General features: G+C 36.9%; 1 protein-coding gene across 2 annotated transcripts; it reads left to right on the forward strand.

Moving 5' to 3' along the window:
* Nucleotides 1–428: 428 nt before the first annotated feature.
* Nucleotides 429–21,888, forward strand: LOC129004099 (39S ribosomal protein L52, mitochondrial-like). 2 transcript variants are annotated; one of them, XM_054432494.1, is made up of 4 exons: nt 431–798; nt 18,163–18,247; nt 18,676–18,814; nt 21,600–21,888. In XM_054432494.1, exons 1-4 carry the CDS (start codon nt 756–758, stop codon nt 21,753–21,755), a joined length of 423 nt encoding a protein of 140 aa, XP_054288469.1. In that variant the 5' UTR covers nt 431–755; the 3' UTR covers nt 21,756–21,888. The 2 variants fall into 2 exon arrangements, with proteins under 2 accessions (XP_054288468.1, XP_054288469.1); XM_054432493.1 differs by lacking the exons at nt 18,163–18,247; nt 18,676–18,814; nt 21,600–21,888 and adding an exon at nt 5,026–5,797 and having other exon boundaries at nt 429–798.
* The last annotated feature ends 1,293 nt before the right edge of the window (nt 21,889–23,181 follow it).

Genomic DNA, 23,181 nt, shown 5'->3' on the forward strand with positions numbered 1-23,181 from the left:
GTTGGAGCTCGTTCGCTGCGCTCACTTGCCTTCAGGTTAGCTCGTTCGCTACGCTAACTCGCCTCCAGGTTGTTGTTTAAATTTCATTTTTAGAATTATTAACATTTTCTAATACAATGTAAGAAGTGTCTACTACCATTTACATATTTAATCTTTGGTTTTTAATAACTTTTTCCCGCAACCTGTAGAGAAAACTTGTTCTTGTTCTTGTCAGCTCTGTTTCTGGCTGCACTTTACTTAAGGTCCTACACTCATTCAAATGAAAATATCGATCAATATATCGATTGTTTCATTCGATATATCGTTTGGTAGTTAGGTTAACCTAACCTAACTAACTAAACGATATATCGAACGAACTGATCAAATAATCGATATTTTCATTCGAATGAGTGTAGGACCTAAAGTTTTTTAATTTAGTTAGTGCAGTCTGCAGTCCTACTTCCACCTCTGCCAACGACAACCACTTCAAATTTTTTATCTAGGTTATGTTAAGCGTTAAGGTTATTTTTGGATAATAATAACTTCTTACTTATTTTATTGAGTCGTTGGTTAGGTTGAGAGTTTGATCATTGTTTGATACTTTGGAACTTTGGTTTAGCTTTTAGCTTGGTTGAAGTGAAGACCGTCACCGTCACTTTAGCACTTTACTAATCACTATGGTTATTGTTTAGCTACCGCTTTGTCGTTGCCATTAAAATTAGGTTGAAATTGTTGATTAAGCATAACATTTATTTAATTTCATCGAAGAAACTGAGATGTCATTGGTATTCCTTCTCAAGAGTAAAACACTTCTACCCAGTGAGTAGCCTAGGCTATTTTGGAATTTCTATTGCTCTTAGGTGTCTCTGATGTTAACTTGGTCTAAGTTAAATTAAGAAACTTAGCCAAACCCAAGTAGGCCTAGGCCTAAGTTAAGTGCATGATTTAAGTTATGCTAGAACTACCGGTACTATTAAGTTTTAAAGTACAATAGATATAGGCCTAGACCAGCGAGCACATAATAATAATAATAATAGAGAGGACACGGCGTTTAACCAAATGCACTGAAAGTGTGGCCAAATCCGCCATCTTGGTCCGTCATACAGCCTGAATCCAAGACCCGCGAGCTCAGTTCGCATTAAAAACCCCGCAACAAATACACGATCATAAACAACATTAATAGTTGACAAAAAATTCTGAAATTTTGCACACTTGTAGATATGATACTGAGAAAAACGATGGTGTTAATATAAAATTATTAGTTATGATAGTAATTGAGTTATAAATATGTTTAATACTTATGTAGTTTAATTTTTCAAATTCAGACATGAAAAAGTTGTATTGCGAGGAAATTTTTTATTTTTTGGTCAGAGAAATTTCGTCAGCGGGAAAGTTGTGGATAAATAACCAAATTTAACTATACGATTCACCAAAATTTTTTATCATGTTCGGTTTTCTAAAAAATCAGGTACAAAAGGGATCCATTGCCGCTGCTCCGCGCCACGCCGCTGCACCGCCGGCCGTCTTCTATACATTTAGCGTGCAGTGTTTTAATAATTTATACTGTTGTACTGTAATATTGTATATATTAATGACATTTTCAAATACCTATATTGTCTATGTAAAATTTTCAACCGTTTAGCACAACTTTTTAAGGACTAATTAGCTTTCAATATCATCCAAGATAAACTAAAGATAATTCTGTAAGTTAAATTAAACTTCCCAAATATATTTGTAAAATTACACTCAATTTATTGCCCCAGAAAAATTACAGTTTTATTGAGATGTTGCCTGATTTTATTTTTGTGAAGACTTTCGTTACTTATTTTACAGTAGTAGCAAACTCTAACATTGGAATATTTTTGAGCAATAATTTTAATTAGGTACGAAACAAAAATGATTTTTGTCCATATTGTTTCATATCCTGAGAAATGTGTAATATTTGGAAACAAATTTACACCTACACATTGTCCAAGTACTTTGTTCGTTAAGTCCTCAATTACATTGTTTTCCTTTACACTAATATCGTTAACTTTATATCTACACTATTCTCATCAAGCATAGCAGACGACTAGCGCGCTGCACACGCCGGGACTACTGTTGGGGAAATAAATATGTGCACTCGAGTTTGAGCCTAAATATCTCTTGAGATGAACTATCAGATTTTGTTGAGACAAAAATTAAATATAATCTGGTTTAAATACATTTTACGTGGTAAAAATTAAAAAAATTCCGTTTACTAGAAAAATTTATATAGTTGAAAGATCCTAAAAAGTACCGATTTTTAAGAAACTCTGCACTAACACTGAAGTTTAAAATTTAATTGTAAACAAACTACTCAGCCAATATTTGTGAAATTGTTATGGCTTATTGGTAGGTTTATTGTTAACAGTTCCATGCATTTTAAAATTTTTACTCACAATAGTCTTTATGGTGATGTTTATTTTTAAAACGTATGCTAACATCGTTAATAAGACGCTAAAAATGTCGTTCAAAATGCCATCGTGTTTGTCGTGACACAAGAAATAAAATAACACTAATATGACAGATTTATAATGTGAACAAAGATGTTTTTTAAACAGATATATATTTGTAAACAAAAATTTCTCCCGCGATAAAAAAAATCGATTTACTACGGTAAAAACAATCGATTTACTTTAAGACATTTCCAACAATATACTAATACGACAATGTACTTCCAGAAAAACCTAAGTAATTTTTATACAAAAGTATTTTTACATTTAAACAAAGCCTATGTAAACAACACTGACTCGAAGCATAGCAGACGACCAGCGCGTTGCTGACGCCGGGACTAGGCTAGCGCCGCCATCTTTGTCCGTTTCGTCGGCTAGTCAGACTGCCACGCTCCTCCGCTCCGAGTAGCGCTTCTATTTTGTTATGTGTTCGCTGGCCTAGACTCAATGTCTAGTTCTAACATTAAATTACAAACGCTAGTTTCACACTGTACGGTTTTCGCCGTATGGTAAAAGAAATATTGGTAATCTATTTAGTAGTGCTAAGAAAAGCATGAGAGCTTTCACACTCCACGGGTACAGCCATGTTAAAAAAGCAGTCCACTGCCATCGAACCGTAAACTGCAGTTGTTGCCCTGTGGCTGTGCATCGTTGATGCATGTAGTTAAGCTTTCTCACTGCATGGTTTTCTGTCTAACGGGAGCCTATTCAGTGCACATAGATCAGCTGTTGCACAGTTAATTGTTTACAATCGGGCTTGTCAATTGGACACTGGTTAGGCTATGTTTATTTTGGCAATTTAAACACATTTATCTCAGTTTACGGTCAGAAACCGTGTAATAGGAGAGAAATGTAGGCACGTCAAAATAGTATTGGTTTATTAACCAGACAGCGAAAATTGTGTTATTATGAAAGGAAAGTAAGTTAAGTCTGGTTTATCAACTGAAGAAGTGTAAAGCCCCATGACGTGAGGCAGGGCGATTCCACGGATGGATTTGAGCAAGGGCTTGTATCAGTAGCCTACGCGTCCTGAGTCCATGGTCCGTGTAGCGGTCCGAGGCTGGTTTGTTTGAGTCCGGCTCATTCCCGCCCGAAGTAAGTAAACTTATGAAACATCAAAGGACTGTGGCTCGTATTCGGTGCAGAGGGGGGTCGAGGTGCTCTCTGCACTGTTCCCAGCCCATCGGCGGATCTTGAAATGTATGATGCAACACGCGTTGTGGGAACAGTAGGTCCGGTCCGCAAATGTTCGCATATTCACTGATCCGATCACTGATCAAGGACATCCATGGTATGGCCCTACCGCGCGTCGTGGGAACGAGGCTTTAAAGCCAACATTTGTAATGGTGAGCAAAAAACGTTGGCGTTGCGTTGCTGAGAAACAATGCTAACTAGCATCTCTATGACTGTTGGACTAATTACATGTAATTCTTATTTTTAGGTAGCCTATGTCAGGGTGGTAGGTCGGTCTTATGCAAATTCAGGGATGTATTAAATGGTTTTAAGTTAGGTTTGATAATAAAAGTTACATTTTATGTTGCCATTGAACCAAGTTTTTAGTTTTTAAACATTGCAAATAACTTAAAAAAAATTTTATTGAAATTGGATTATAATTGAGGAAGAAAAGTGTAGTACCTGACTAAAAACCACTTGACTTTCGGAAAACGACAAAAGTACCCCCTGTCACGGGTAGTAGTAGGACCCTTGGGCATGCTAAAGTAAGAGTGTATAAAAGTCGCTGTATAGCTTAAAATAATTTTTTCTTCCATAATATTTGGTATGTACATGTTCAGGAAAGTGTATTCTACAAAACTAAATAATAAAAAATGTTTACATAAATTTAATATTTGACGGCGTACCCTCTGCGTCTTGATTAGTAGTAGGACCTTGGACATGCTAAATTAGGCTGCAATAGTTTATAAAAGTAGCTGAAAATTTTAAAAATAATTTTTTTCTTCCTTAATTTTTATTATCTACGTGTTCAGAAAAGTCTGTTTTACAAAACTAAATAATAAAAAAAAATTTAAAAAAATTTATATTTGAGTACCGGTACTGTGTTACCTTAACTATGTTTTTTTTAATAAAAAATTGGCAACAGCTGGTCCATACAGATGGGATGTCTACTTCAGTACCCAATAGTCAATGGTAATATTTTATAAAATTTGCCCCTTACACACCAGTGTAATTGGTGTTTCTCAAGCAAATAACTAGCAATAGGTTTTACACATCATTAGAGTGGAATAGCTAAGGACTACCTCTTAGGGTATATAGCATTCCACATTGACAGTTTCACAACTGCCTGGCAAAACAATGGAATAAATCATCTAGAAATATTCAGGTCAAGCTTCTTTAATAGGATTACGCTACAAATTTTCAACTTTAATGTCACCTACAGTTTTAATCGCTTTTCTGCCTCCATGCCAGAATTATGTTACACCCAAATTTCCACTAACAACTACATGATTTTAAATATGTTTCTAGTTGGTCAGTTATTCATTTACCATTTTTGACACACAAAAGATTAATGAGTACTTTTTTACCAAACGATTCTTATCCTCAAAATTTACTCCAGGTTGGCGGATGTGAATCAAGAAAGCAATGGACAGTTCACAAGACCAGCCATTGTACTCCAGCTTTGCTGACGTGATTGGCATCGTATTTAATAATTGGACGGCCATCAAGTTGGCTGTGGAGCACGGAATGGGCGGCCCCCCTGCTGTAACTCAGCACAAATTGACGGGCATAATTGATTCAGTTGCACAGACGATCACTTCTAACAATGTAGACTGGTATGATGTCTCTGACCTCTTGGCAGATGCGATGGATACAGAATTTTCCACAATTTTAGAAGACGACTCCAACGATGAAGTAGCCAATCATTTGTGCCAACTTTACCAGATGTATCAGACTGGAGATCATCCGAGTCTTCAGGCGGCATTGTCCTCGCTGCCGTGCAGAACACCAATTAACACAGTTCTCCTCAACTCGGTTACCCACTCGGTGCCAATGGAGTCATCATCATCATCGGATGAAGAAGCACCAGCTGAAGATGATGGTTGGACGGTTGTCAAGAGAAAATAATAATTAAACTTTTCTACAAATTGTTTATAATGGCTACCAGAAGACAAGTGAACTGCTCTCAACTTTGTATCGAAGGTCAAGGTAAAATGATTTGTTTCAGTAAGTGAATTGTTTTGTTCTTAACACTATGAACAGCTGTACAGATTTTTTCATGTTTTTGAAACAGTTTTATTACTTATTAGAATAAATAAGTTTTAAAATCAAGTGTATGGTATGTTTTTAAATATTTAATAATGAATATAATAAAACATTGTAATATTTGAGTGTTTTTCTTGATAAAAAAACCTTTTATTTTAAGACTATTAAAATTATTGGAAGGTTCATCATTAAAAGACTAATCTGGAATCAACTTTGTCAGGGATGTTGACTGTGTTTGAATTGAGAAGTTTCAATTGTGCAAATTATCTAAATATTATAGGCTACTTCCAACTAATTTCTTTATCAATAATCACATCATGAAGTGTAGTAAAAGTTGGCCTATCAAACCTGAATTCCCTTTGAATAACTTGAAAGCAAAATAATGATTTTGACATGATGACGAATTGGTATTTTAAAGTAATAATATCCTCAAATTAATTTTAAGCCACAGAATGTCATGTGTTTTAAAATAGTTAGTACAATTTTAACTAGGTCAAAAAAAAAATTGATATAATACAAAAGACCACTGTAATAGACGGATCAGTCTGACTCAGAAACACTCTGTAAAAAATCTAAGAATTGTAAGATTACAACAAATTCAAAAAATCCAAATCTTTTTAGGTGAGTTTTTTTACCAACAACCAGGAAATTAGTGTAAATAGTGTTATTGGCTTTGAGGGGCTTAAAAAAATGTTTTTATTCTCCAGGCCGCCAGTTGAAATCAGAGGAACCTAATGACCTTCATTTTAGGGTTCAAAAATGTACCCAGCTACTGAGTATTACATTAATGACCTAACTGAAGACTATGAGTCAGTAACAAAGGAACATGAGTCATTACAATCGTTATACTCCTACCTTGGATTCATATCCTTAACTAGCATATAGCAGGTGGTGGGTTGACAAATCACCTTTCTTGCTCCAAATAAGATCTTAGGCTTTAAATGTATGAAAGATATTCACTTAGTACTTTGTACGAGAGTTTCCTGTTAATTGAGCTCTCTTGAAAAGCTCCCGTTGTGACAGAGCAAGCTAGATCAAATCTAACACTAGCTCTATGTTGTATACCATACTTCCTTCATAACAATTATAACTAGTCCCCACCACTATGCAGCAATCCGCTTCATGGTAGCCGTTGACAATGACAGGGAATATCAACGCTCTCGCCAAGTATGACTTGCGTTCTCTGATTAAATTTTGGTGATTCAATGTCAGTAACCCCCTAACCTGGACCCTATTGAAATCCGTTGCAGATGACATGTGTCGATGGAGAAAAGTGTTTTTTATGTATAAAATAATATGCATAAGTAGTGGAGGTCGTTAGGGGAAGGGCACATTTGCACAACGAGGCCGTCTGTTAGTTTCTAATAAGACAGTGAGAAAAACTAAGGAAATCTTCTTGCTTGTAGATTGGTGTGTCACTGTGAGAGATTGCTAAACTGAAAGGGGTGACTGTAAGACTTATCATAGACAATGGCAAAGTACGGTACTCCTAAACACTCCGATCCGCAAGCATGTTTCTTCAACTTTTGTGACTGTCTTTACAAAAAAATGATTGACATCTGCAGCTGGTCTCTTTGTGGAAATGTATGGCCTTCTATGAGCTCCCTAATTCACACATTTTTTACCTCTTTACTTGTTGGAACCTTAATTTACAAGCAGCCCTTGTATTAAGGTTATTTCACTATGTATAACAGAGCTACAACTACAACAACAAACAAGAAGTAAAAGTTAAACATATTCTTAAAACTTACTAAATTCTAATTTTTGGATTCTCAGCAGCGTTCTCTGTGCAAAGAAGCTCAACCCTGACCAGGTAAGGTCCAGGTCATAAAAGAATTGAATGACAGAAAACGGCACGAGAAAGTGACAAACAATGTGTCAAAAATAGTTGAGCAGTAGAGGCAGATTTAAGTGAGTAGTCTGATCGATTCAGGAGTCTCGCACTACAGCCTGACTAACTGCGTGCGTAAAAGCATTTAACCCCCCTTTTTCTACAAAAAATGTTTGATTTTTTTTAATCCCCCTTCTTTCTTAAAATTTAGTATTCAGTAAAATCTCCTCATTTTATTGTCAATGAGATACAATTTTAACCTGAAATTTAATGATATTCAAAACAGTTGGGAGGTGTCTAGAGATTTTATTAGATGCCTTTGAGGTACATCTCAAACCTCAAGGATATGCCGGGTGTTTCAAAAATCAGTTTACCGAGTAAGTGAATTTTTGTTTGAAGCAAATAATAAATAAATTTTATTAATATAAACATTTTATTTAAACTGAATTTACTTTACACATAGGTTGTAAACTTAAAATAATTGTTCAAAATGCTTTCCACCAACTTCAATGCATTTTTCACAGCGTTTTAGCGAATTTCCCATAAAGTGAATAAGCTATTACCGTAGTACTCATGATAATACCTGGACCCGGGACCGATTTACTTTTCCGTTTTGAGGTCCCCAGAGGCCAAAAACAACCTCCATTCAAGTTCATGTATATATATATGTGTGTGTGTGTGTGTGTGTGTCCGTTAGCGTGATAACTCGAGCAAAAATTCTACGATTTTGATCAAATTTGGCAGAAACCTAAGTTTATTCAAACGAGTTTGCGAACCAGCATGATCGGACTATGGGAACGGGGTTTTATGGGGGTAAAAATTGTATTTTCCCCATTTTTAGAACATTAAAAGAAATAATTTTGTATATTGAAGCGTATATGCCTAACGGTTACGCAGATAATTTTAAAAACTTTAAACTTTAAATTCCCACGTTATTCTTATGGAGAATAACATGCGATTATCATGAATTACAACCTGTGTGTAGTGTAAATTCAGTTTCAATAAAATTATAATGTAGCCTAAATCAAATTAATTTTTTAATTGCTTCAAACAAATACACTTAATCGGTAAACTGATTTTTGAAACACCCCGTACTTGTATCCTGTATACAATATACAGTAATAATATTACTGCATATTGTATGAGATAATTACTGTTCACTTCATGTGTACAAAGTAAATAATTGGATACATTTACAGTAGTTGGCCGGAAAGTTTATAAATATTAATTTGTATTGTTGACGACAAATCCTTCTTGCCAATGTTTAAGGCATCTATTGTCTTTGACTGTACATTTCCTTATGTTCTTTCCCAGTTCCTTCAATGTTCTATGCCCATCCACTGGCGCTCCGTGCTGTGCTGTAAGCAATGCCACAAGTCGGCTCTGGACCCATGAGAGGGCTTTCAGCTCCTTTGTTTGCCCACTTGTCAGCTCCCTCATTGCCAGCAATACCTTTGTGCCCTGGAACCCAACTAAGGATGATCCTGTTGTTCTTTCCCAGAGCTTTCATGGCTTGATGACGGTCCCATACAGCCTTGTAGGTAAAGTCAAAACTGTCAAGTGCCATTAGTGCTGCTTTGCTGTCTGAGTTCATGTATACAGTGTGGCCTATAAGACCGCGCTTCAAACACACTCTCGCACACTCAGACAGGACAACAACTTCTGCCTGGAATACAGTGGCCATTTTTCCCAGGCTTACGCAGAACTGCGCCTTGGGTCTGACTCCATATATTTCAGCCCTGTGCCCGTTGGCTTTTTCGAGCCATCCGTATACCAAGTGATCCCCCTTTTCATGTATTCAGGTTCACCCTTGTCCCAGGCATCCCTGTCAACAATGTTGACATTGTGTGGTTTTTCTAGATCTGTGATCTTCACCATCCTGTCTGGTAGCATTTCCAAGGTGTTCATCTGCACCTTGTCTACAACTCTTGTGTGCTCACTGGAGGCATTATACTTCCAGTTGCCACTGCAAGCCATTCTGTAGGCGACTAGTAGCCATTCTGGTATCCTTGCCTCTCCTTTCACAATGATGTGGAGAGGTGGCAGGTTTAGCACTACTTCCAGGGCTGCAGTTGGAGTGCCTGTCATGGCTCCTGTGATGCTAAGGCATGTCACTCACTGGATCTTTTGTAGTCTTTTAACAGCGGTAGTTTGCATTACCTTGGTCCACAAGACCACTGAGCCATACACCATCATTGGTCTTGCAACCCTAGTGTATAGCCAGTTAGTCATTTGTGGGCTTAGACCCCAGGTCTTCCCAACAGCCCGTCTCATCATCATAAGTGTGGTCTGAGAGCGTTGTGTTATATGTGCCAAATAGCTGTTCCAGGTGAGCTTGTCGTCCAGCCTTAATCCTAGGTATTTGAACTCCCTCTTAACCTGGATCTGATTACCGAAGGGGTCTGACTTAGGGGAGGTACAAATGAGGCATTTAGTTCAAAATTCCTCCGTGAACAGCGCTGTAGTAGAGAGTACTTTGGCAATGAAGGTTTACTAATCGCAAAAATAGTTCTGTTCATAAAATAAAATTATAAATGCCAAAAATTCAATTTTATTGATCCTTAATTACAAAATTAAACTATCATAACCTAACCGAACTAACCAAACTTGCTGATAAAGAAATAATATAACAAAAGTTTATAGTAATCGGAAAAATAATTCTGTTTATAAAATAAAACTAAAAATTGCTCAATTAAAATTTTATAATGACTTAATAAAAAAATTAAACTGTAATAACCAAACCAAACCAACCAAACTTGCTGAAAATAAAAAATCTTGGACAAAAAGTTAATGCCACCGGCGGGATTCGAACCCGGGATCTGCAGTATATCAGCCCGGCACGCTAACCATTAAACCACCGAAGCCGATGGCTATCGACCGTTTTGTTACGGCAATGGCGTTCCCTCAGGTTATAAGAAGCCCTCAGCTGTCATCGTAGCCTCTTCTATACCTCCCCTGAGTAAATACCTTACCGAAGAGAGTTGGTACTCTAGCAATATCAACATTTATCTTCCTTGTAAATGGTATCATTACAGTCTTCATTGGATTGACCCTCAGACCTTCCTGGTTACACCACCTCTCCACTATGGACAATGCCCTCTGCATGAGTTTCAGGCAAGTGTTCATAAATTTTCCTCTTATTAGTACAACAATATCGTCAGCATATCCTTGAGCGTACATGCCCTGTGCATTGAGCTCGGACAGGAGATTGTCGACCACCAGGTTCCACAGATGTTGTGACAAGACGCCACCCTGTGGACACCCTCTTTGGGCCTTGACCTCTCTCACCGTCCCACACAGAGAAGCTTGCTCTCTCCTACTTTCGAGCATGTTGCAAATCCACCTCACTACAGTGCTTTCCACATTTCTTGACACCAGCTTTGATACAATAGAGCGAGTACTAGTGTTGTCAAAAGCTCCTTCTATATCAAGAAATGCAGCCACCACTATTTCCTTATTCAAGATAGCACTTTCAATCTTGCTTACCAGCGCATGCAGGGCTGTTTCGCATGACTTTCCCTTCTAATAGGCATGTTGGTTCGGATGCAAAGGACGGCTTACGAGGACCCTATCTTTTATTCGTCTATCCACTAATTTCTCCATGGTCTTCAGGAGAAACGATGTAAGGCTGATTGGTCTGAAAGCCTTGGGCACAGCATATGTGTCCCTTCCAGGCTTCGGTTTGAATACCGCCTTTGAGGTCCTTCATGCTGTTAGTATAACTCCACTGGCTAAGCTGGTCCTGAAAAGGCGCACCAAGGGGAGTATCAACTGGTCCCCACCTTCCTGCAAAAACCCAGGATAGATGCCATCGGTACCAGGTGTTAAAATTGAATCAACTATTCTTTAATAACACTCACACAATAATAACTTTTATTTACTTATAATCATAACAAAACTAGATATATAACATATGATTTTATAAAACAGGTAATAAGTAAATTGGATGATGTTGTAACTCCAACACACCCTCTCAACATCATGCCTAGTAAAGTCCTAGGTAAAAGAGTGATCTTTTAAACACTTGCCCTAGAAGTGGCTTTGTTAAAAGATCCGCTTGATTATTTTCACTTGGACAGTATTCCAGAAATACTTCGTTCTTATTTATCATTTCTCGGACGTAATGTTTTCGAATATCTAAATGTTTTATTCTAGCACTCATCTTTTCATTTTCAATAAACTTGATACAGCTCTGATTGTCTTCAAATATTACTGTAGGATTTTCTTGGGGGAAGCCCATATCTTTCAACAATAGTCTTAACCACACTACTTCTTGAGTGGCTAAGCTTGCGGCCATGAATTCAGCTTCTGTTGAAGAAAGAGTGACATTGGTCTGTTTTTTGCTAATCCAGTTTATAGTGCTGTTTCCTAACTTGTACATCATTCCGCTGATTGATTTTCTATCTGCTAAGTCACCCCCCCAATCAGCATCTACATAGCATGACAATTTCAATTCTTTTTCCACCCCTAATTTTAATTTCTTGTCAATGGTACTTTTCAGATATCTCATTATTCGCTTTACAGCATTCCAATCACTTTGGGAGGGTTTTTCAACTCTTCTAGCTAGAATTCCAACAGCTGACAAAATATCCGGTCTTGATGTCACAGCAAGATAAAGAAGTGATCCTATTGCCTTCCTGTACATTTTGTTATCCGGCAGATCTGGTGACATAGCTGTTGAGTTGATAAATCCAACTTCCATTGGTGTTCTTGCTGGTTTACTGTTTTCCAGCCCATGTTCAATTATGACTTTATTTATTTTTCTTCTTTGGTGAATGTAAAAGTCTCCATCCATCTTATCAATTTCAACTCCTAAGTAGTTGTGAACAACTCCTAAGTCTTTCATTTCAAAGCATTGTGTCAGTTTTTGAAATTTTTTCTTGACATTTTCAATTGATCCAACACACAAAATGTCATTAACATGAACCACTACGTATGTATAATTTCCATCTGTATTACTCTTATATAAACAAGGGTCAGAATTGCTTTTTTCAAATCCCATGCTCATCATTGTTGTATTCAGTGTTTCATTCCAGGCCCGAGCTGCTTGTTTTAGCCCATAAATTGATTTCTTTAATTTATAAACTTTATCTTCATTATCAGATTTCACAAAACCTTCGGCCTGTTGCATATATATTTCTTCTTCTAACTTTCCATTTAAAAAGGCTGTTTTTACATCAAAATGATGCACAGTCAGATCTTTTGTCGCTGCTATGGTTAGTAAAATTCTTACTGTTGTTGAATTAACAACAGGAGCAAATATTTCATCATAGTCTTCTCCATATTTCTGTGAGTAACCTTTGGCTACTAAACGTGCCTTATAGCGCTCAACCATACCGTCATCTCCATACTTTGCTTTAAATATCCATTTACATCCAACTGCTGTTTTCTGTGGAGGTAAATCTACAAGTTCCCATGTATCATTTTTTAATAAGGCTTCCATTTCTTCTTGAGCTGCTACAACCCATTGTTTTTCTCAGGTTCAGGCAATTTCTCCAATTGTTTCCAAGATTTTGGCTCAATCACATTTCCTTGAGCTATTAATGATAGTCTGTTAGGAGGAACACCTTTTGTTTTTCTTTCAGATTTTCTTACTTTCAAGTTAATATCATTATTCTGATGATCATCTCCATTATTATCCCCATCAATCATATATGGCTCGTCATGTTCAATCTCTTCCATTTCATTTGACATATGTTCTTTAGTTTCATTTGTTAATGTTTGCCTATCATCAAGTAAATTTTTCTCATCAGTACCTTTTGGTTGATCAACTTGAACACTTCTTTGATTTTCTTCGACCTTTTCATGTCTTTGGAGTAAACTGTCTACAGGCAATACCCTAAAGCTTGAATTAGTATGATTTGCATCGACATGTGGAAAGGAAGATGTGTCAAAAACTACATCTCGAGTTGTAATGATTTTCCTATCTTCGGGTAACCACATCCTCCAGCCCTTTGATACATCTGAATAACCAACAAATATCCCTTCTTTTGCTCTTGATTGAAACTTGTCATTTGTCTTGTCTAGGATAAAACCTTTACAACCAAACTTTTTTAGATATGAAACATTTGGAATTTTCCTATACCATCTATGATATGGTAATACACCATCGATTGCATCTGATGGGCATCTATTCCTAACATGAGCTGCTGTTGCAACTGCCTCTGCCCAAAACGTTTGAGGAAGATTTGCTTCAATGAGCAAACATCTTGCCATGTCGTTTAATGTACGATTCATCCGTTCAGCCACTCCGTTTTGTTGAGGCGTTCCGCTACATGTTAATCTTCTCTGAATACCATTACAATTCAAAAATCCATTGAACTCTCTGTTAACATACTCTCCTCCATTGTCTGTTTGAAGATATTTAATTTTTCTTCCTGTAAAATTTTCTACTTTGTTCTTGTACCTTTTGAAAGAATCTAATGCATCACTTTTCTTCTTCAAAAAGTAAACTTCAACCCATCTTGAGCTATCATCAATAAAAGTAATGAAATACTGAGATTTTCCATGTGACTCAGTTTTCATTGGTCCACAGATGTCAGAGTGAATAATGTCCAGCACTTCAGATGTTCTTTCACTTTTAGGAAAGGGTCTTTATGTAAATTTTCCTTGAATACACACCTCGCATTGTGGAATAAGCTCTTTTGTGTTCACTTTAATACCTTTAACCATATTTAAATTGATTATTCTTTTCAAGTCTCCAAAGTTCAAGTGTCCAAAATGTTGGTGCCAAGACAATAGACTTGTATTTTCACAGCTTATATTCATTTCTTCACTACTCTCTTGTACGTAATAAAGTCCATTTAACCTATTCGCATGGATCTTTGTCTGTCCATTCTGATCTATTATCAAAGCAGAATCTTTTTTAAACAAAACTTGATACCCATGGTCAGTAATTTTAGCTACAGACATCAGATTTGTTCGAAGTCCTGGTACATACAAAGTGTCATACAAATTAATGCTTAGATTTGTACTCCCATTTAAAATGTTCATATTAACTGTTCCAACCCCTCTTGCATCAGTTGATGAATTGTTGGCAAGAGATATACTTCTTCCATTTACAGGCTTGTACTTGGTAAATTTACTGTTCACATGAGTCATATGTGAAGTGCATCCACTGTCCAAACACCACTGTATATCTTTCATTGACAAGTTTCCAAAATAACACTCATCTTGTACAGAAGAATTAAGTCCTACTTCTTCTAGCTTAGCAATCGCTACGTTTTGTTGATCTTTATTTACTTTGGGACAAAATTTTGCTTTATGCCCGATCGCTTTACATATAAAGCATCGAAACGGAAAATCAACTGATTCCGTTCTATTTCTATAAGAGTCTTTTGAAAATCTTCCTGGTTGAAATCTAACTTTATTCTGAAATTTTCCTAGCAGAGCTTCACTACTCTCTTTCTTACCATGTTCTTTTCTCGCTTCCCACTCTTCTACAATTTTTATTTTCAAAGTTTCAGGAGAAGGCAGTGCATCTCTAGTTTCAATAGCAATTCTAAAGTTTTCAAATTCATCTGACAGGGAATACAAAAGAATAATTGTCAAAAGATCCTCATTAATATCGATGTCCATTCCTTTTAATTTGTCCACTACATCAAAAAACATATTCATGTAATCTCTGACATCATAATCAGGGGTCAGTTTTGCCAAAATTAGCTTCTTTAACAAAAAGGCTTTCCTTGCTGGTCCACTGGAATCATAAATGCCTTTTAATTTTTCCCATATCTCTGCTGAAGTGTTACATCCTTTCACTTGCTTTAACCCTTTGAGTGCCAACGTCCGGGGAACCGGACGTTTTTAAGACGAGCCAAAAGTGCCGACGTCCGGCCGACCGGACGTTTTTAGAACGAGCCAAAAGTGCCAACGTCCGGCTGACCGGACGTTTCGTAATGATCGAACAGTTGTCATAACAACCGAATGGATACTCGGATTCTTTTAACCCATATATTAACATTGAGTCGAAAGTTACTAGATGCGATACATCGATTTTCGTTGGTCGAAATATCGAAAATTCGATTTTTACGAAATTTTAACCTAAAAATCACCAGATCGCGCTCGGCATTTTTTGAACGTTACTTTTATTTCTCGCCTGGCACTCTAAGGGTTAATTCGCTTGGGCTGATAGAGAGGATTATATCTGCCTTTGCCTTTGCATCAGTGATTAGCCAAGCAGTCATTCTTTCACCTTCTTCTAGAGGCCTTTTAATGGTTCCTAACACATACCCAAGTAAATCATTTTCAACTAAAACTGCTTCCATCTGCATTTTCCATGTGTCATAATTATTTCTGTTCAAAAGTTCAATGTGATTACTCATATTTCTTTCCATATTCCTCACTTAATTAAGTCTCATAATCTGTTAAAATTGAATCAACTATTCTTTAATTAACACTCACACAATAATAACTTTTATTTACTTATAATCATAACAAAACTAGATATATAACATATGATTTTATAAAACAGGTAATAAGTAAATTGGATGATGTTGTAACTCCAACACCAGGAGCTTTAAATGGTTGAAATGCCCTAAGAGCCCATTTAATACCGTTAAAGGTAATCACAGCCCTAGCGCAAGCCCAATCTTCCCTTGCCGTCCGCACCCTAGTCTCTCTATCTATCTCCTCCTGGACTGTGCTCTGCAGTTGCAAGGATCCTGGGAAGTGAGCGCTCAAAAGGCTCTCCAGCACTTCTTTTGGGCCGTCTGTATATGTGCCATCCTCCTTAGAAGCATTGTTCCTAAAGGATTAGCCTGACCTCGAGCTAGTACTCTATGAAGCTTTGCACATTCAGAAACACTCTCCATGTTTTGACAGAATTCTCTCCATGACTCTTTCTTAGCTCTTCTAATTGTCCTATTGTAAACAGTGAGCATCTTTGAGTAGTTGTTCCAATTTCCTGTACGCTTTGCTACATTATACAGTCTGCGAACCTTCCTCCTCAGAGCTTCTAACCCACTATTCCACCAGCAGGCTTGCCTGCACATGTTCTTTACAGTCTCCGGGCACGCTTCTTGGTATGAGCTTAGTATGGACGCATTTAGAGAATTCGCCATACTCTCCACCCCTTGCCCTTCTGTGTCTTTTAATTGTCTTAGTCTGTCCCCTAGCACCTCTCGATACTGGCTCCTAGTGATGCGCGATTGCGAGATGTTGCAATCGAAACGTTTGGATTGTTTGAACCTCTCGAGACGTTTCGATTGTATTTTTGCTTAGCGAGAGGTTCTTACCGAGAGGCTTTATCGAGATGTTTGTGACGATTGTTTCGTTTCAGCACGGCTTCTCTTCTCTTGTACTCGCATTCGTCTAGAGAACCAAGAGGCTTTTTAACGAGATGTTCATGGCGATTAGGCGATTGTTTTGTTAAGTGTGCTGCATCGTCAATTATTATCATCTAATTTCTATTGTAGGCCTATCTGCCGGGGATTTACCCCCAATAAGAGGTATATCTTACTTCAAAACCAAGGAAGGTTTATAGATATATTACTTACTTTATCTACGGAATAGTGACTTTATACCACTCAATAAAAACTATTGATTGACAAGACGAGGTATTTTACGAACAAAATGTTTGTATTTAAATCGAAATGTTTATAACGAGACAGAAGGTTCTCATAAATGGTTTGTTAACGGTATTATTTGCCATTACCCATTCCTTTAAAATAATTTTCTATTTCTGTTGTCATGACGGAGTGACGTAAGTGCTTATATTCAATATTCATATGTCAGCAGTATATATATGTTTTGCATAATAGTCTGCTATTCTATAAGAATCTAAGAATCTAGAAAAAGAACTAGGCCTAATATCCTCGTAACACCTCTCATGAAATGTATAGACAGTTGCGAACAGACGTTTAGGCTTAACGAATGCAACAATCGAGAGAAACATCTCGATTGTACAAACCTCTCGCTAAGCAATCGAAACAATCGATAAGCGGAACATCTTGATTGTTCAAACATCTCGCAATCGCGCATCACTATTGGTTCCAGTCTGTCCTCACGTTCCTATAGGTCTCTTTTGTACAGATCGAACCTATAGTGAATTCAATGTAACTGTGATCTGACGCTGAGTGATCATCAGATACCCCCTATTTTACAACCTTTGTCGCCGCATTACCTAGTGGGGCATTGATTCAGTACTCATTCAAGAAAATAGGCTTTGGTATGTGTACAGTCACAGGCCTGTATAGAGATTGTTATCAAATAGTATGTTTGCAGCGTCTAGGTTGGACTACTTAGTTTTATGTCATAGCTTATGTCAAGAGTCATTTAGCTTGTTGGAACAATTATATAATTAAATCTAAGGCTTACCTTACGATCCAATTTAATATATATTAATATATTAAATTGGATCGTAAGGTAAGCCTTAGATTTAATTATGTTCAATAACGATCCAGAGGCTATATCTCCAAATTATATAATAACATTTGCTTCATTTTGTCTAAAACGAAAAGAGTAAATCAGTCTAGTCTTTATAACACTTGATATAAGATACGTATGTTGTAAAACATTTTTCATGTTTTTTAACTAAGGTTGTGTGAGTCTTACAACTCGTTAGCAGGATAGACAGAAAGGTCAGTGTTACTGAATTCTGGCATTGTGCTTTCTTTTAATGTGTGTATACATTTTTCATGTCAAGAATTTCATATTTTTCAGACCGAGAGATATTCCAAATTTCAAGAGCATATTTAAACAAATGGAGAAAAGCTCGGAATCAACGTTATATGATGGAACCAAGGAGGTATGTTTTTGTGAACTAGTGTGATTACATATTTTTTATAAGGATGAATTAATATTTTGGGAACTTGTGGAAGATTTGTAAGAAAATAATTCTTCTTATATTACTTGTTCACAGTGGTTTCTTTAAGCCAAACTTTAGGTCTTCATTCTTCTTTAAGTCTTCTTAATTCATTGAAATAATACTTTATGTTTAAAACAGTCAAGTTTAGTGGATTCTCAGGTTTCAATCCTCTCAAACAATTACATTATACTATAATGCAACTATACCAATATGGTACCATGTCTCAAAATAAACAAGAAAGACAAATTTGAATAAAAACTGTGTATTATTATTTTTTGAAAATTAAGGTAAATCTATTTATCTCTTAGTTCAAATCCTAAATTTGGATCCTTTCATTACCTTACTGAACGCTCAACCACTTTTTACAGGAGAAATTCAGTAATTTTTGACAACCCAAACGCCAACAGAATGTTGAGGGATGGTCCTGACTACAAATTTATGGATGGAAGACCGACACCTTACATGGCTAGCCAGTACAAACGCATTTGCCAGAACCGAGAACATACGGTAAGAATTAACTTTTATATTGTAACTTTCCACAGAAAAGTAAAGTATAGATGAAGCATTAAATGGTACAATTAGTGTGTCCAGCACTAGTCACTGGTATCTAGGGCAAAGTCCAACACCGCCTCCTCACCCTCTTGTACTACAACGCTCATGCTGGAGAAAGACCCTGTGTCCTGTACAATAGGAATTTACGCACAGTGCTCGCCGCTCGAGCTCTTCCTTGCTTGTCACAAGTATATTTCCAATTAAATTTAATATAAGATAGGAAAACTAAACTTATGATGTACTTATTGACTGTTGAGCGTTAAAATGAATCAGTCTAATCATTACTTTATTGAATAAAATATTATTTTTATTATTTTATTAGGCTTGTTAAATTTTATGTAGCCCTGCTGTATCTCATAAACAGGGGAACGAGCTGGCGTAGTGGTTAGAGCGTGGGACTTCAGTCTCTGAGGTCCCGGGTTCGATCCCCGCCAAGTCACTAATGGATTTTATCTAAGTGATAATGCCGCAACCCCTAGGTCTAGCCTGAAGTAATGTGAAAAACAATTCCAGGCTCATGGCTAGCTTCCTAGGACAAAAAAGAAAAAAACTGTATCTCATAAGCCAAATATTTTGGGTCAGTTACTAAACCAGCGAACAAAACACAATGATGTACATATTCTACCTAAAAATCACTACTACTAACTGTAAGGGCCAATCAAACACCTAAACTGGAAAGATACGACCACTCCTGTTATAACATGCATGAAATGCCAAAATTTACCAAGTGTCAAACCATCAAGTTAGCCCTCTTTAACACCAGCGTGGTGCAGGACTATGGTGAAAGAGGGCTTTGTGTTGAATTATCAAGATTCAACTGAAGCTGTATACTCTTTAAGTTGACATTTTGCTTATCCACCTTTACGACTTCGGCAATACAGGATTACCGAGTGTCATCAATAAACATAAGTTTTAACGAGGATAGTGGAAATAGTGATGAATTAGAATAATTGCTGTTGATACAGGGTCTCTACTGATCACGGAAGTCACTGATTTTTACTGGGGGGTCACGGTACTCACTGAAACGTAACGGATTTTCATTTAAAGATCCCAAGTCATGGAAATTGGTCTTAACTAAATTAAAGTTTCCCAAACCTTCTATTTTGTGTTGCATCTTGCTGCAGACAATGATTAAATTTGTAGTGCAGAATCAGAGAGCAAACATATTTTGGGAGCAGCCTGCTCAAAACACACATAGTGGCGTCCCATTTTAAATAATTGATTAATCAACACCTATAAACTTACTTATGGCATAAATAATTTTTAATAAATTATATGAATATTATTATCATATTGAACAACCAGCTCAAAATCTTTACAGTACAAAATATTGTATGGCTGATTAAGTTACCTTGTCGTCCCCCACTAAAGTCACTGAAATTAAGTTTAATCACCTGGTAGACACCCTGTGATAGCTATTTGACTATTTTTAATGACACGCCCGATCTTGTCGGTACCCATGATCATTGATGAATGCATCCAAGCTCTACCAAATGTGCCCAGAAGGGCTAATTCCAACGCCGTAAAAAACTCCTACAAGCTATCTACAGAAAATAAACAGGCAGTGTCATTACGATGTTTTGTAGACATGATTGTGTAAAGTGAAAGCTGTGGTCAAACTATAACAAAATGTAATTTTACGCTTTTTAGGGCCGGTACACACACACCGACTTTTGTCGTGCCCCTCTACGACTCAAGAAATCGTATATCTGCACGACAAGTAGAGAAACAAAGTAGGCAATGGAAGTCGCATGGGGGTGTACACACTAGTGCGACAGCAGTCGTGGAGGTGTCATAGTCATGGACGACAAATTTCAAGTCGCGCCCTACACCGACTGGGGGTCCGACATGCAAGACGTGTCGTATGGGCTCACAACTGTTTTGAGTCGTAGCGGGACATGGCTTTATACGGCTGTCGCGTCGGTGTATACACACTAGTGCGTCTCGGGACACGACTGCGGGGCGCCACGCTGGGAAACTCAGACCCTGCATTGCAATCTGGCAGAGGAAGGTCGGTGTGATGGATAGTGTCGTAGAAGAACAAGCCGCAAATCACCTATACCTCCTCAGGAGGTATAGCCAATCTCAGTTGCGTGTTTAATTGTTTTCTTATTTTGTCCCTAATAGTATCCAACAGGATGTCAAATGACATTGGCGACATTCTGAAATATCCAAAAACTTTTTCTCATCACTTATCAATTCGTCAAACGATACACCAAACAGTCCTTTCGTCCATCTCTCAAGTAAAAAAAGGATCTGTTTGGATACTTCTTCTTTTACGTCGACGTTTTCTCCTTAATAAGAGAAGGAGAAGGAGAACCTCTTCCTCCGCCGACATCCTCACAAATGAGTAGTCCTAAAGCCTAGAGTTCGCTGTTGTGTTTGCTGAGTCGTATACCGATACGACAACTGTCGTGAGGTAACACGACTTTGTCGTATGCCAGCACGACACAAACAGTCGTACTCACATGCGTCCAAGTCGGTGTGTGTGTACCGGCCCTTAAACTAGAAAGATCCACCTCGTTTTGTGTCAAATACTGTAATGTGTTGGTTTAGCTTAATGTATTTGGCTTCCTAATGTGGTACCGTAACCCATAACCTCCAAATCGGTATAACCTCCGTGTTATCCAAGATCCAAGGTAATCGAGATAGCCTGTGTCCCAACATCCTCGGGAAAAGTGTTAATCGGGAGTGTACTGTAGTGGTACTAAATTATCTAAATTTTTCAAACATTTTACAGGCAACAATCATCCAATACAACCAAGAAATCGACCTGGCTATTCAGTTAGAGAAGATGAAAGAGAAAGAACATGAAGATGAAGTTCAATCTATATTGGACCGGAAGTTGAAACCTAAAGGAGACTCAATCCGAGTCAAGCAGGACAGTGTTAAGTAGCAGGTGTGTTTATGCTTTTGTTTCAGATAGTCCAGTCAAGGCTACAACAATTTAGGATTTAGTGAGTTTGATATTTTTTTTGTATATATATGTATAAAGTTACAAGAATTAAAGTTGTTTTGCCAAACCAAAAGGAGTATTTATTCTGCTAGCCTATTACAATATTCAATATGAAAAATTATTTTCCATCACTCTGTATTTTTAAATAGCCCATTTCCATACAGATGAGATCTTCGAAAATTGTCAATTTCCATTCACAAAAAACAAAAAGTGAACAGCTGACTTTTCCTGACATAAAACATTACTTTCGCTACACAAACAATACTTTTCCTGACATCAACAAGTTCCCGGTTAGCTAAACATTTGATGTTCAATCAGCTGAATTTTACACTAAAATTAGTTGTTCAGCCGTCATACTTCTTTCTACGAGGGCCTTGTGTCATATAGTAGTGAATATGTTAACCCATTGGTTAACCCCGACTTACAAGCCTTACTCGTACGTCCACTGCAGGCCCGTTGGCTGACTTACAAATTCCGCTCGTTTCACCGCTGCGCAGCATCACTAGCTATTTAATTATTATTACTATCCCACTTAATGTTTCTTCTTAAGTTGATGATGTTTATAAATATATCGCTTCTTGTTTTGGATATTTAATAATTTATTTGTACGAATAACAAACAAGATTATGTTGCCGAGGAAACCATATACCCAAAATCAGCTGTGGGTAAAGTAAAACAAATTTTTTTCTCTATGTTAATATCTTATCTTATCTTACTAATATTATAAATGTGAAAGTTTGTGTGTTTGTTTGAAGTTCAAACACGCATAAACCACTGGACGGATTGGGCTGAAATTTGGCATGATGATAGCTCACATTCCTGATTAACATATAGGCATATTCTTATCTCAAAAATCCTTCCGGGCTCCACCCCAGTGGCTCTTTAGTTCCCCATGTTAACCTTATGAGTATTCATATTTAAACAGAATTAAATAATTTAGTCAGCTGTTTCAACTAAAAAAGTTGGTTCTATGATCTACAAAAGCTTTCAAATTCAAAAGTTATAAGATTTACCAACAGGGTGCAGCACTATATATTTTTTTGCATTTATGTAAACAGCTAATTCAACAAAAAAACTGTGATATGCAATAAGAACTGTCAAAGTAGGATTGTTTTCATTTATGTTTATGTTTTAATGTCATGAATAAATTGTGATTTTTTATGAATTTGTAATAATTTATATTTCTTTATTGTTTAGGTGAAGTAGTAGAACATTATGGCTATGGTAGATGTGTAATAACCATTAGAAATTAGAAAGAAGCAAATTTTACCAAACTTTGTCCTCCTCTGCAAACGCAAAGCTTGAGTATAACTGCAAAAAGCATTTTCAACTTATATGCCAACCCCGTACGAAGGACGGGTACTCT

Source organism: Macrosteles quadrilineatus, unplaced genomic scaffold (assembly GCF_028750875.1).
Source record: "Macrosteles quadrilineatus isolate MER2022 unplaced genomic scaffold, UCM_ALF_1.0 Scaffold_9__3_contigs__length_116548681, whole genome shotgun sequence".
NCBI lineage: Eukaryota > Metazoa > Arthropoda > Insecta > Hemiptera > Cicadellidae > Macrosteles > Macrosteles quadrilineatus.

Coding starts and splice junctions, on each gene's coding strand:
- LOC129004099 (XM_054432493.1), top strand. CDS start 5,052: ATGGACAGTTCACAAGACCAGCCATTGTACTCCAGCTTTGCTGACGTG.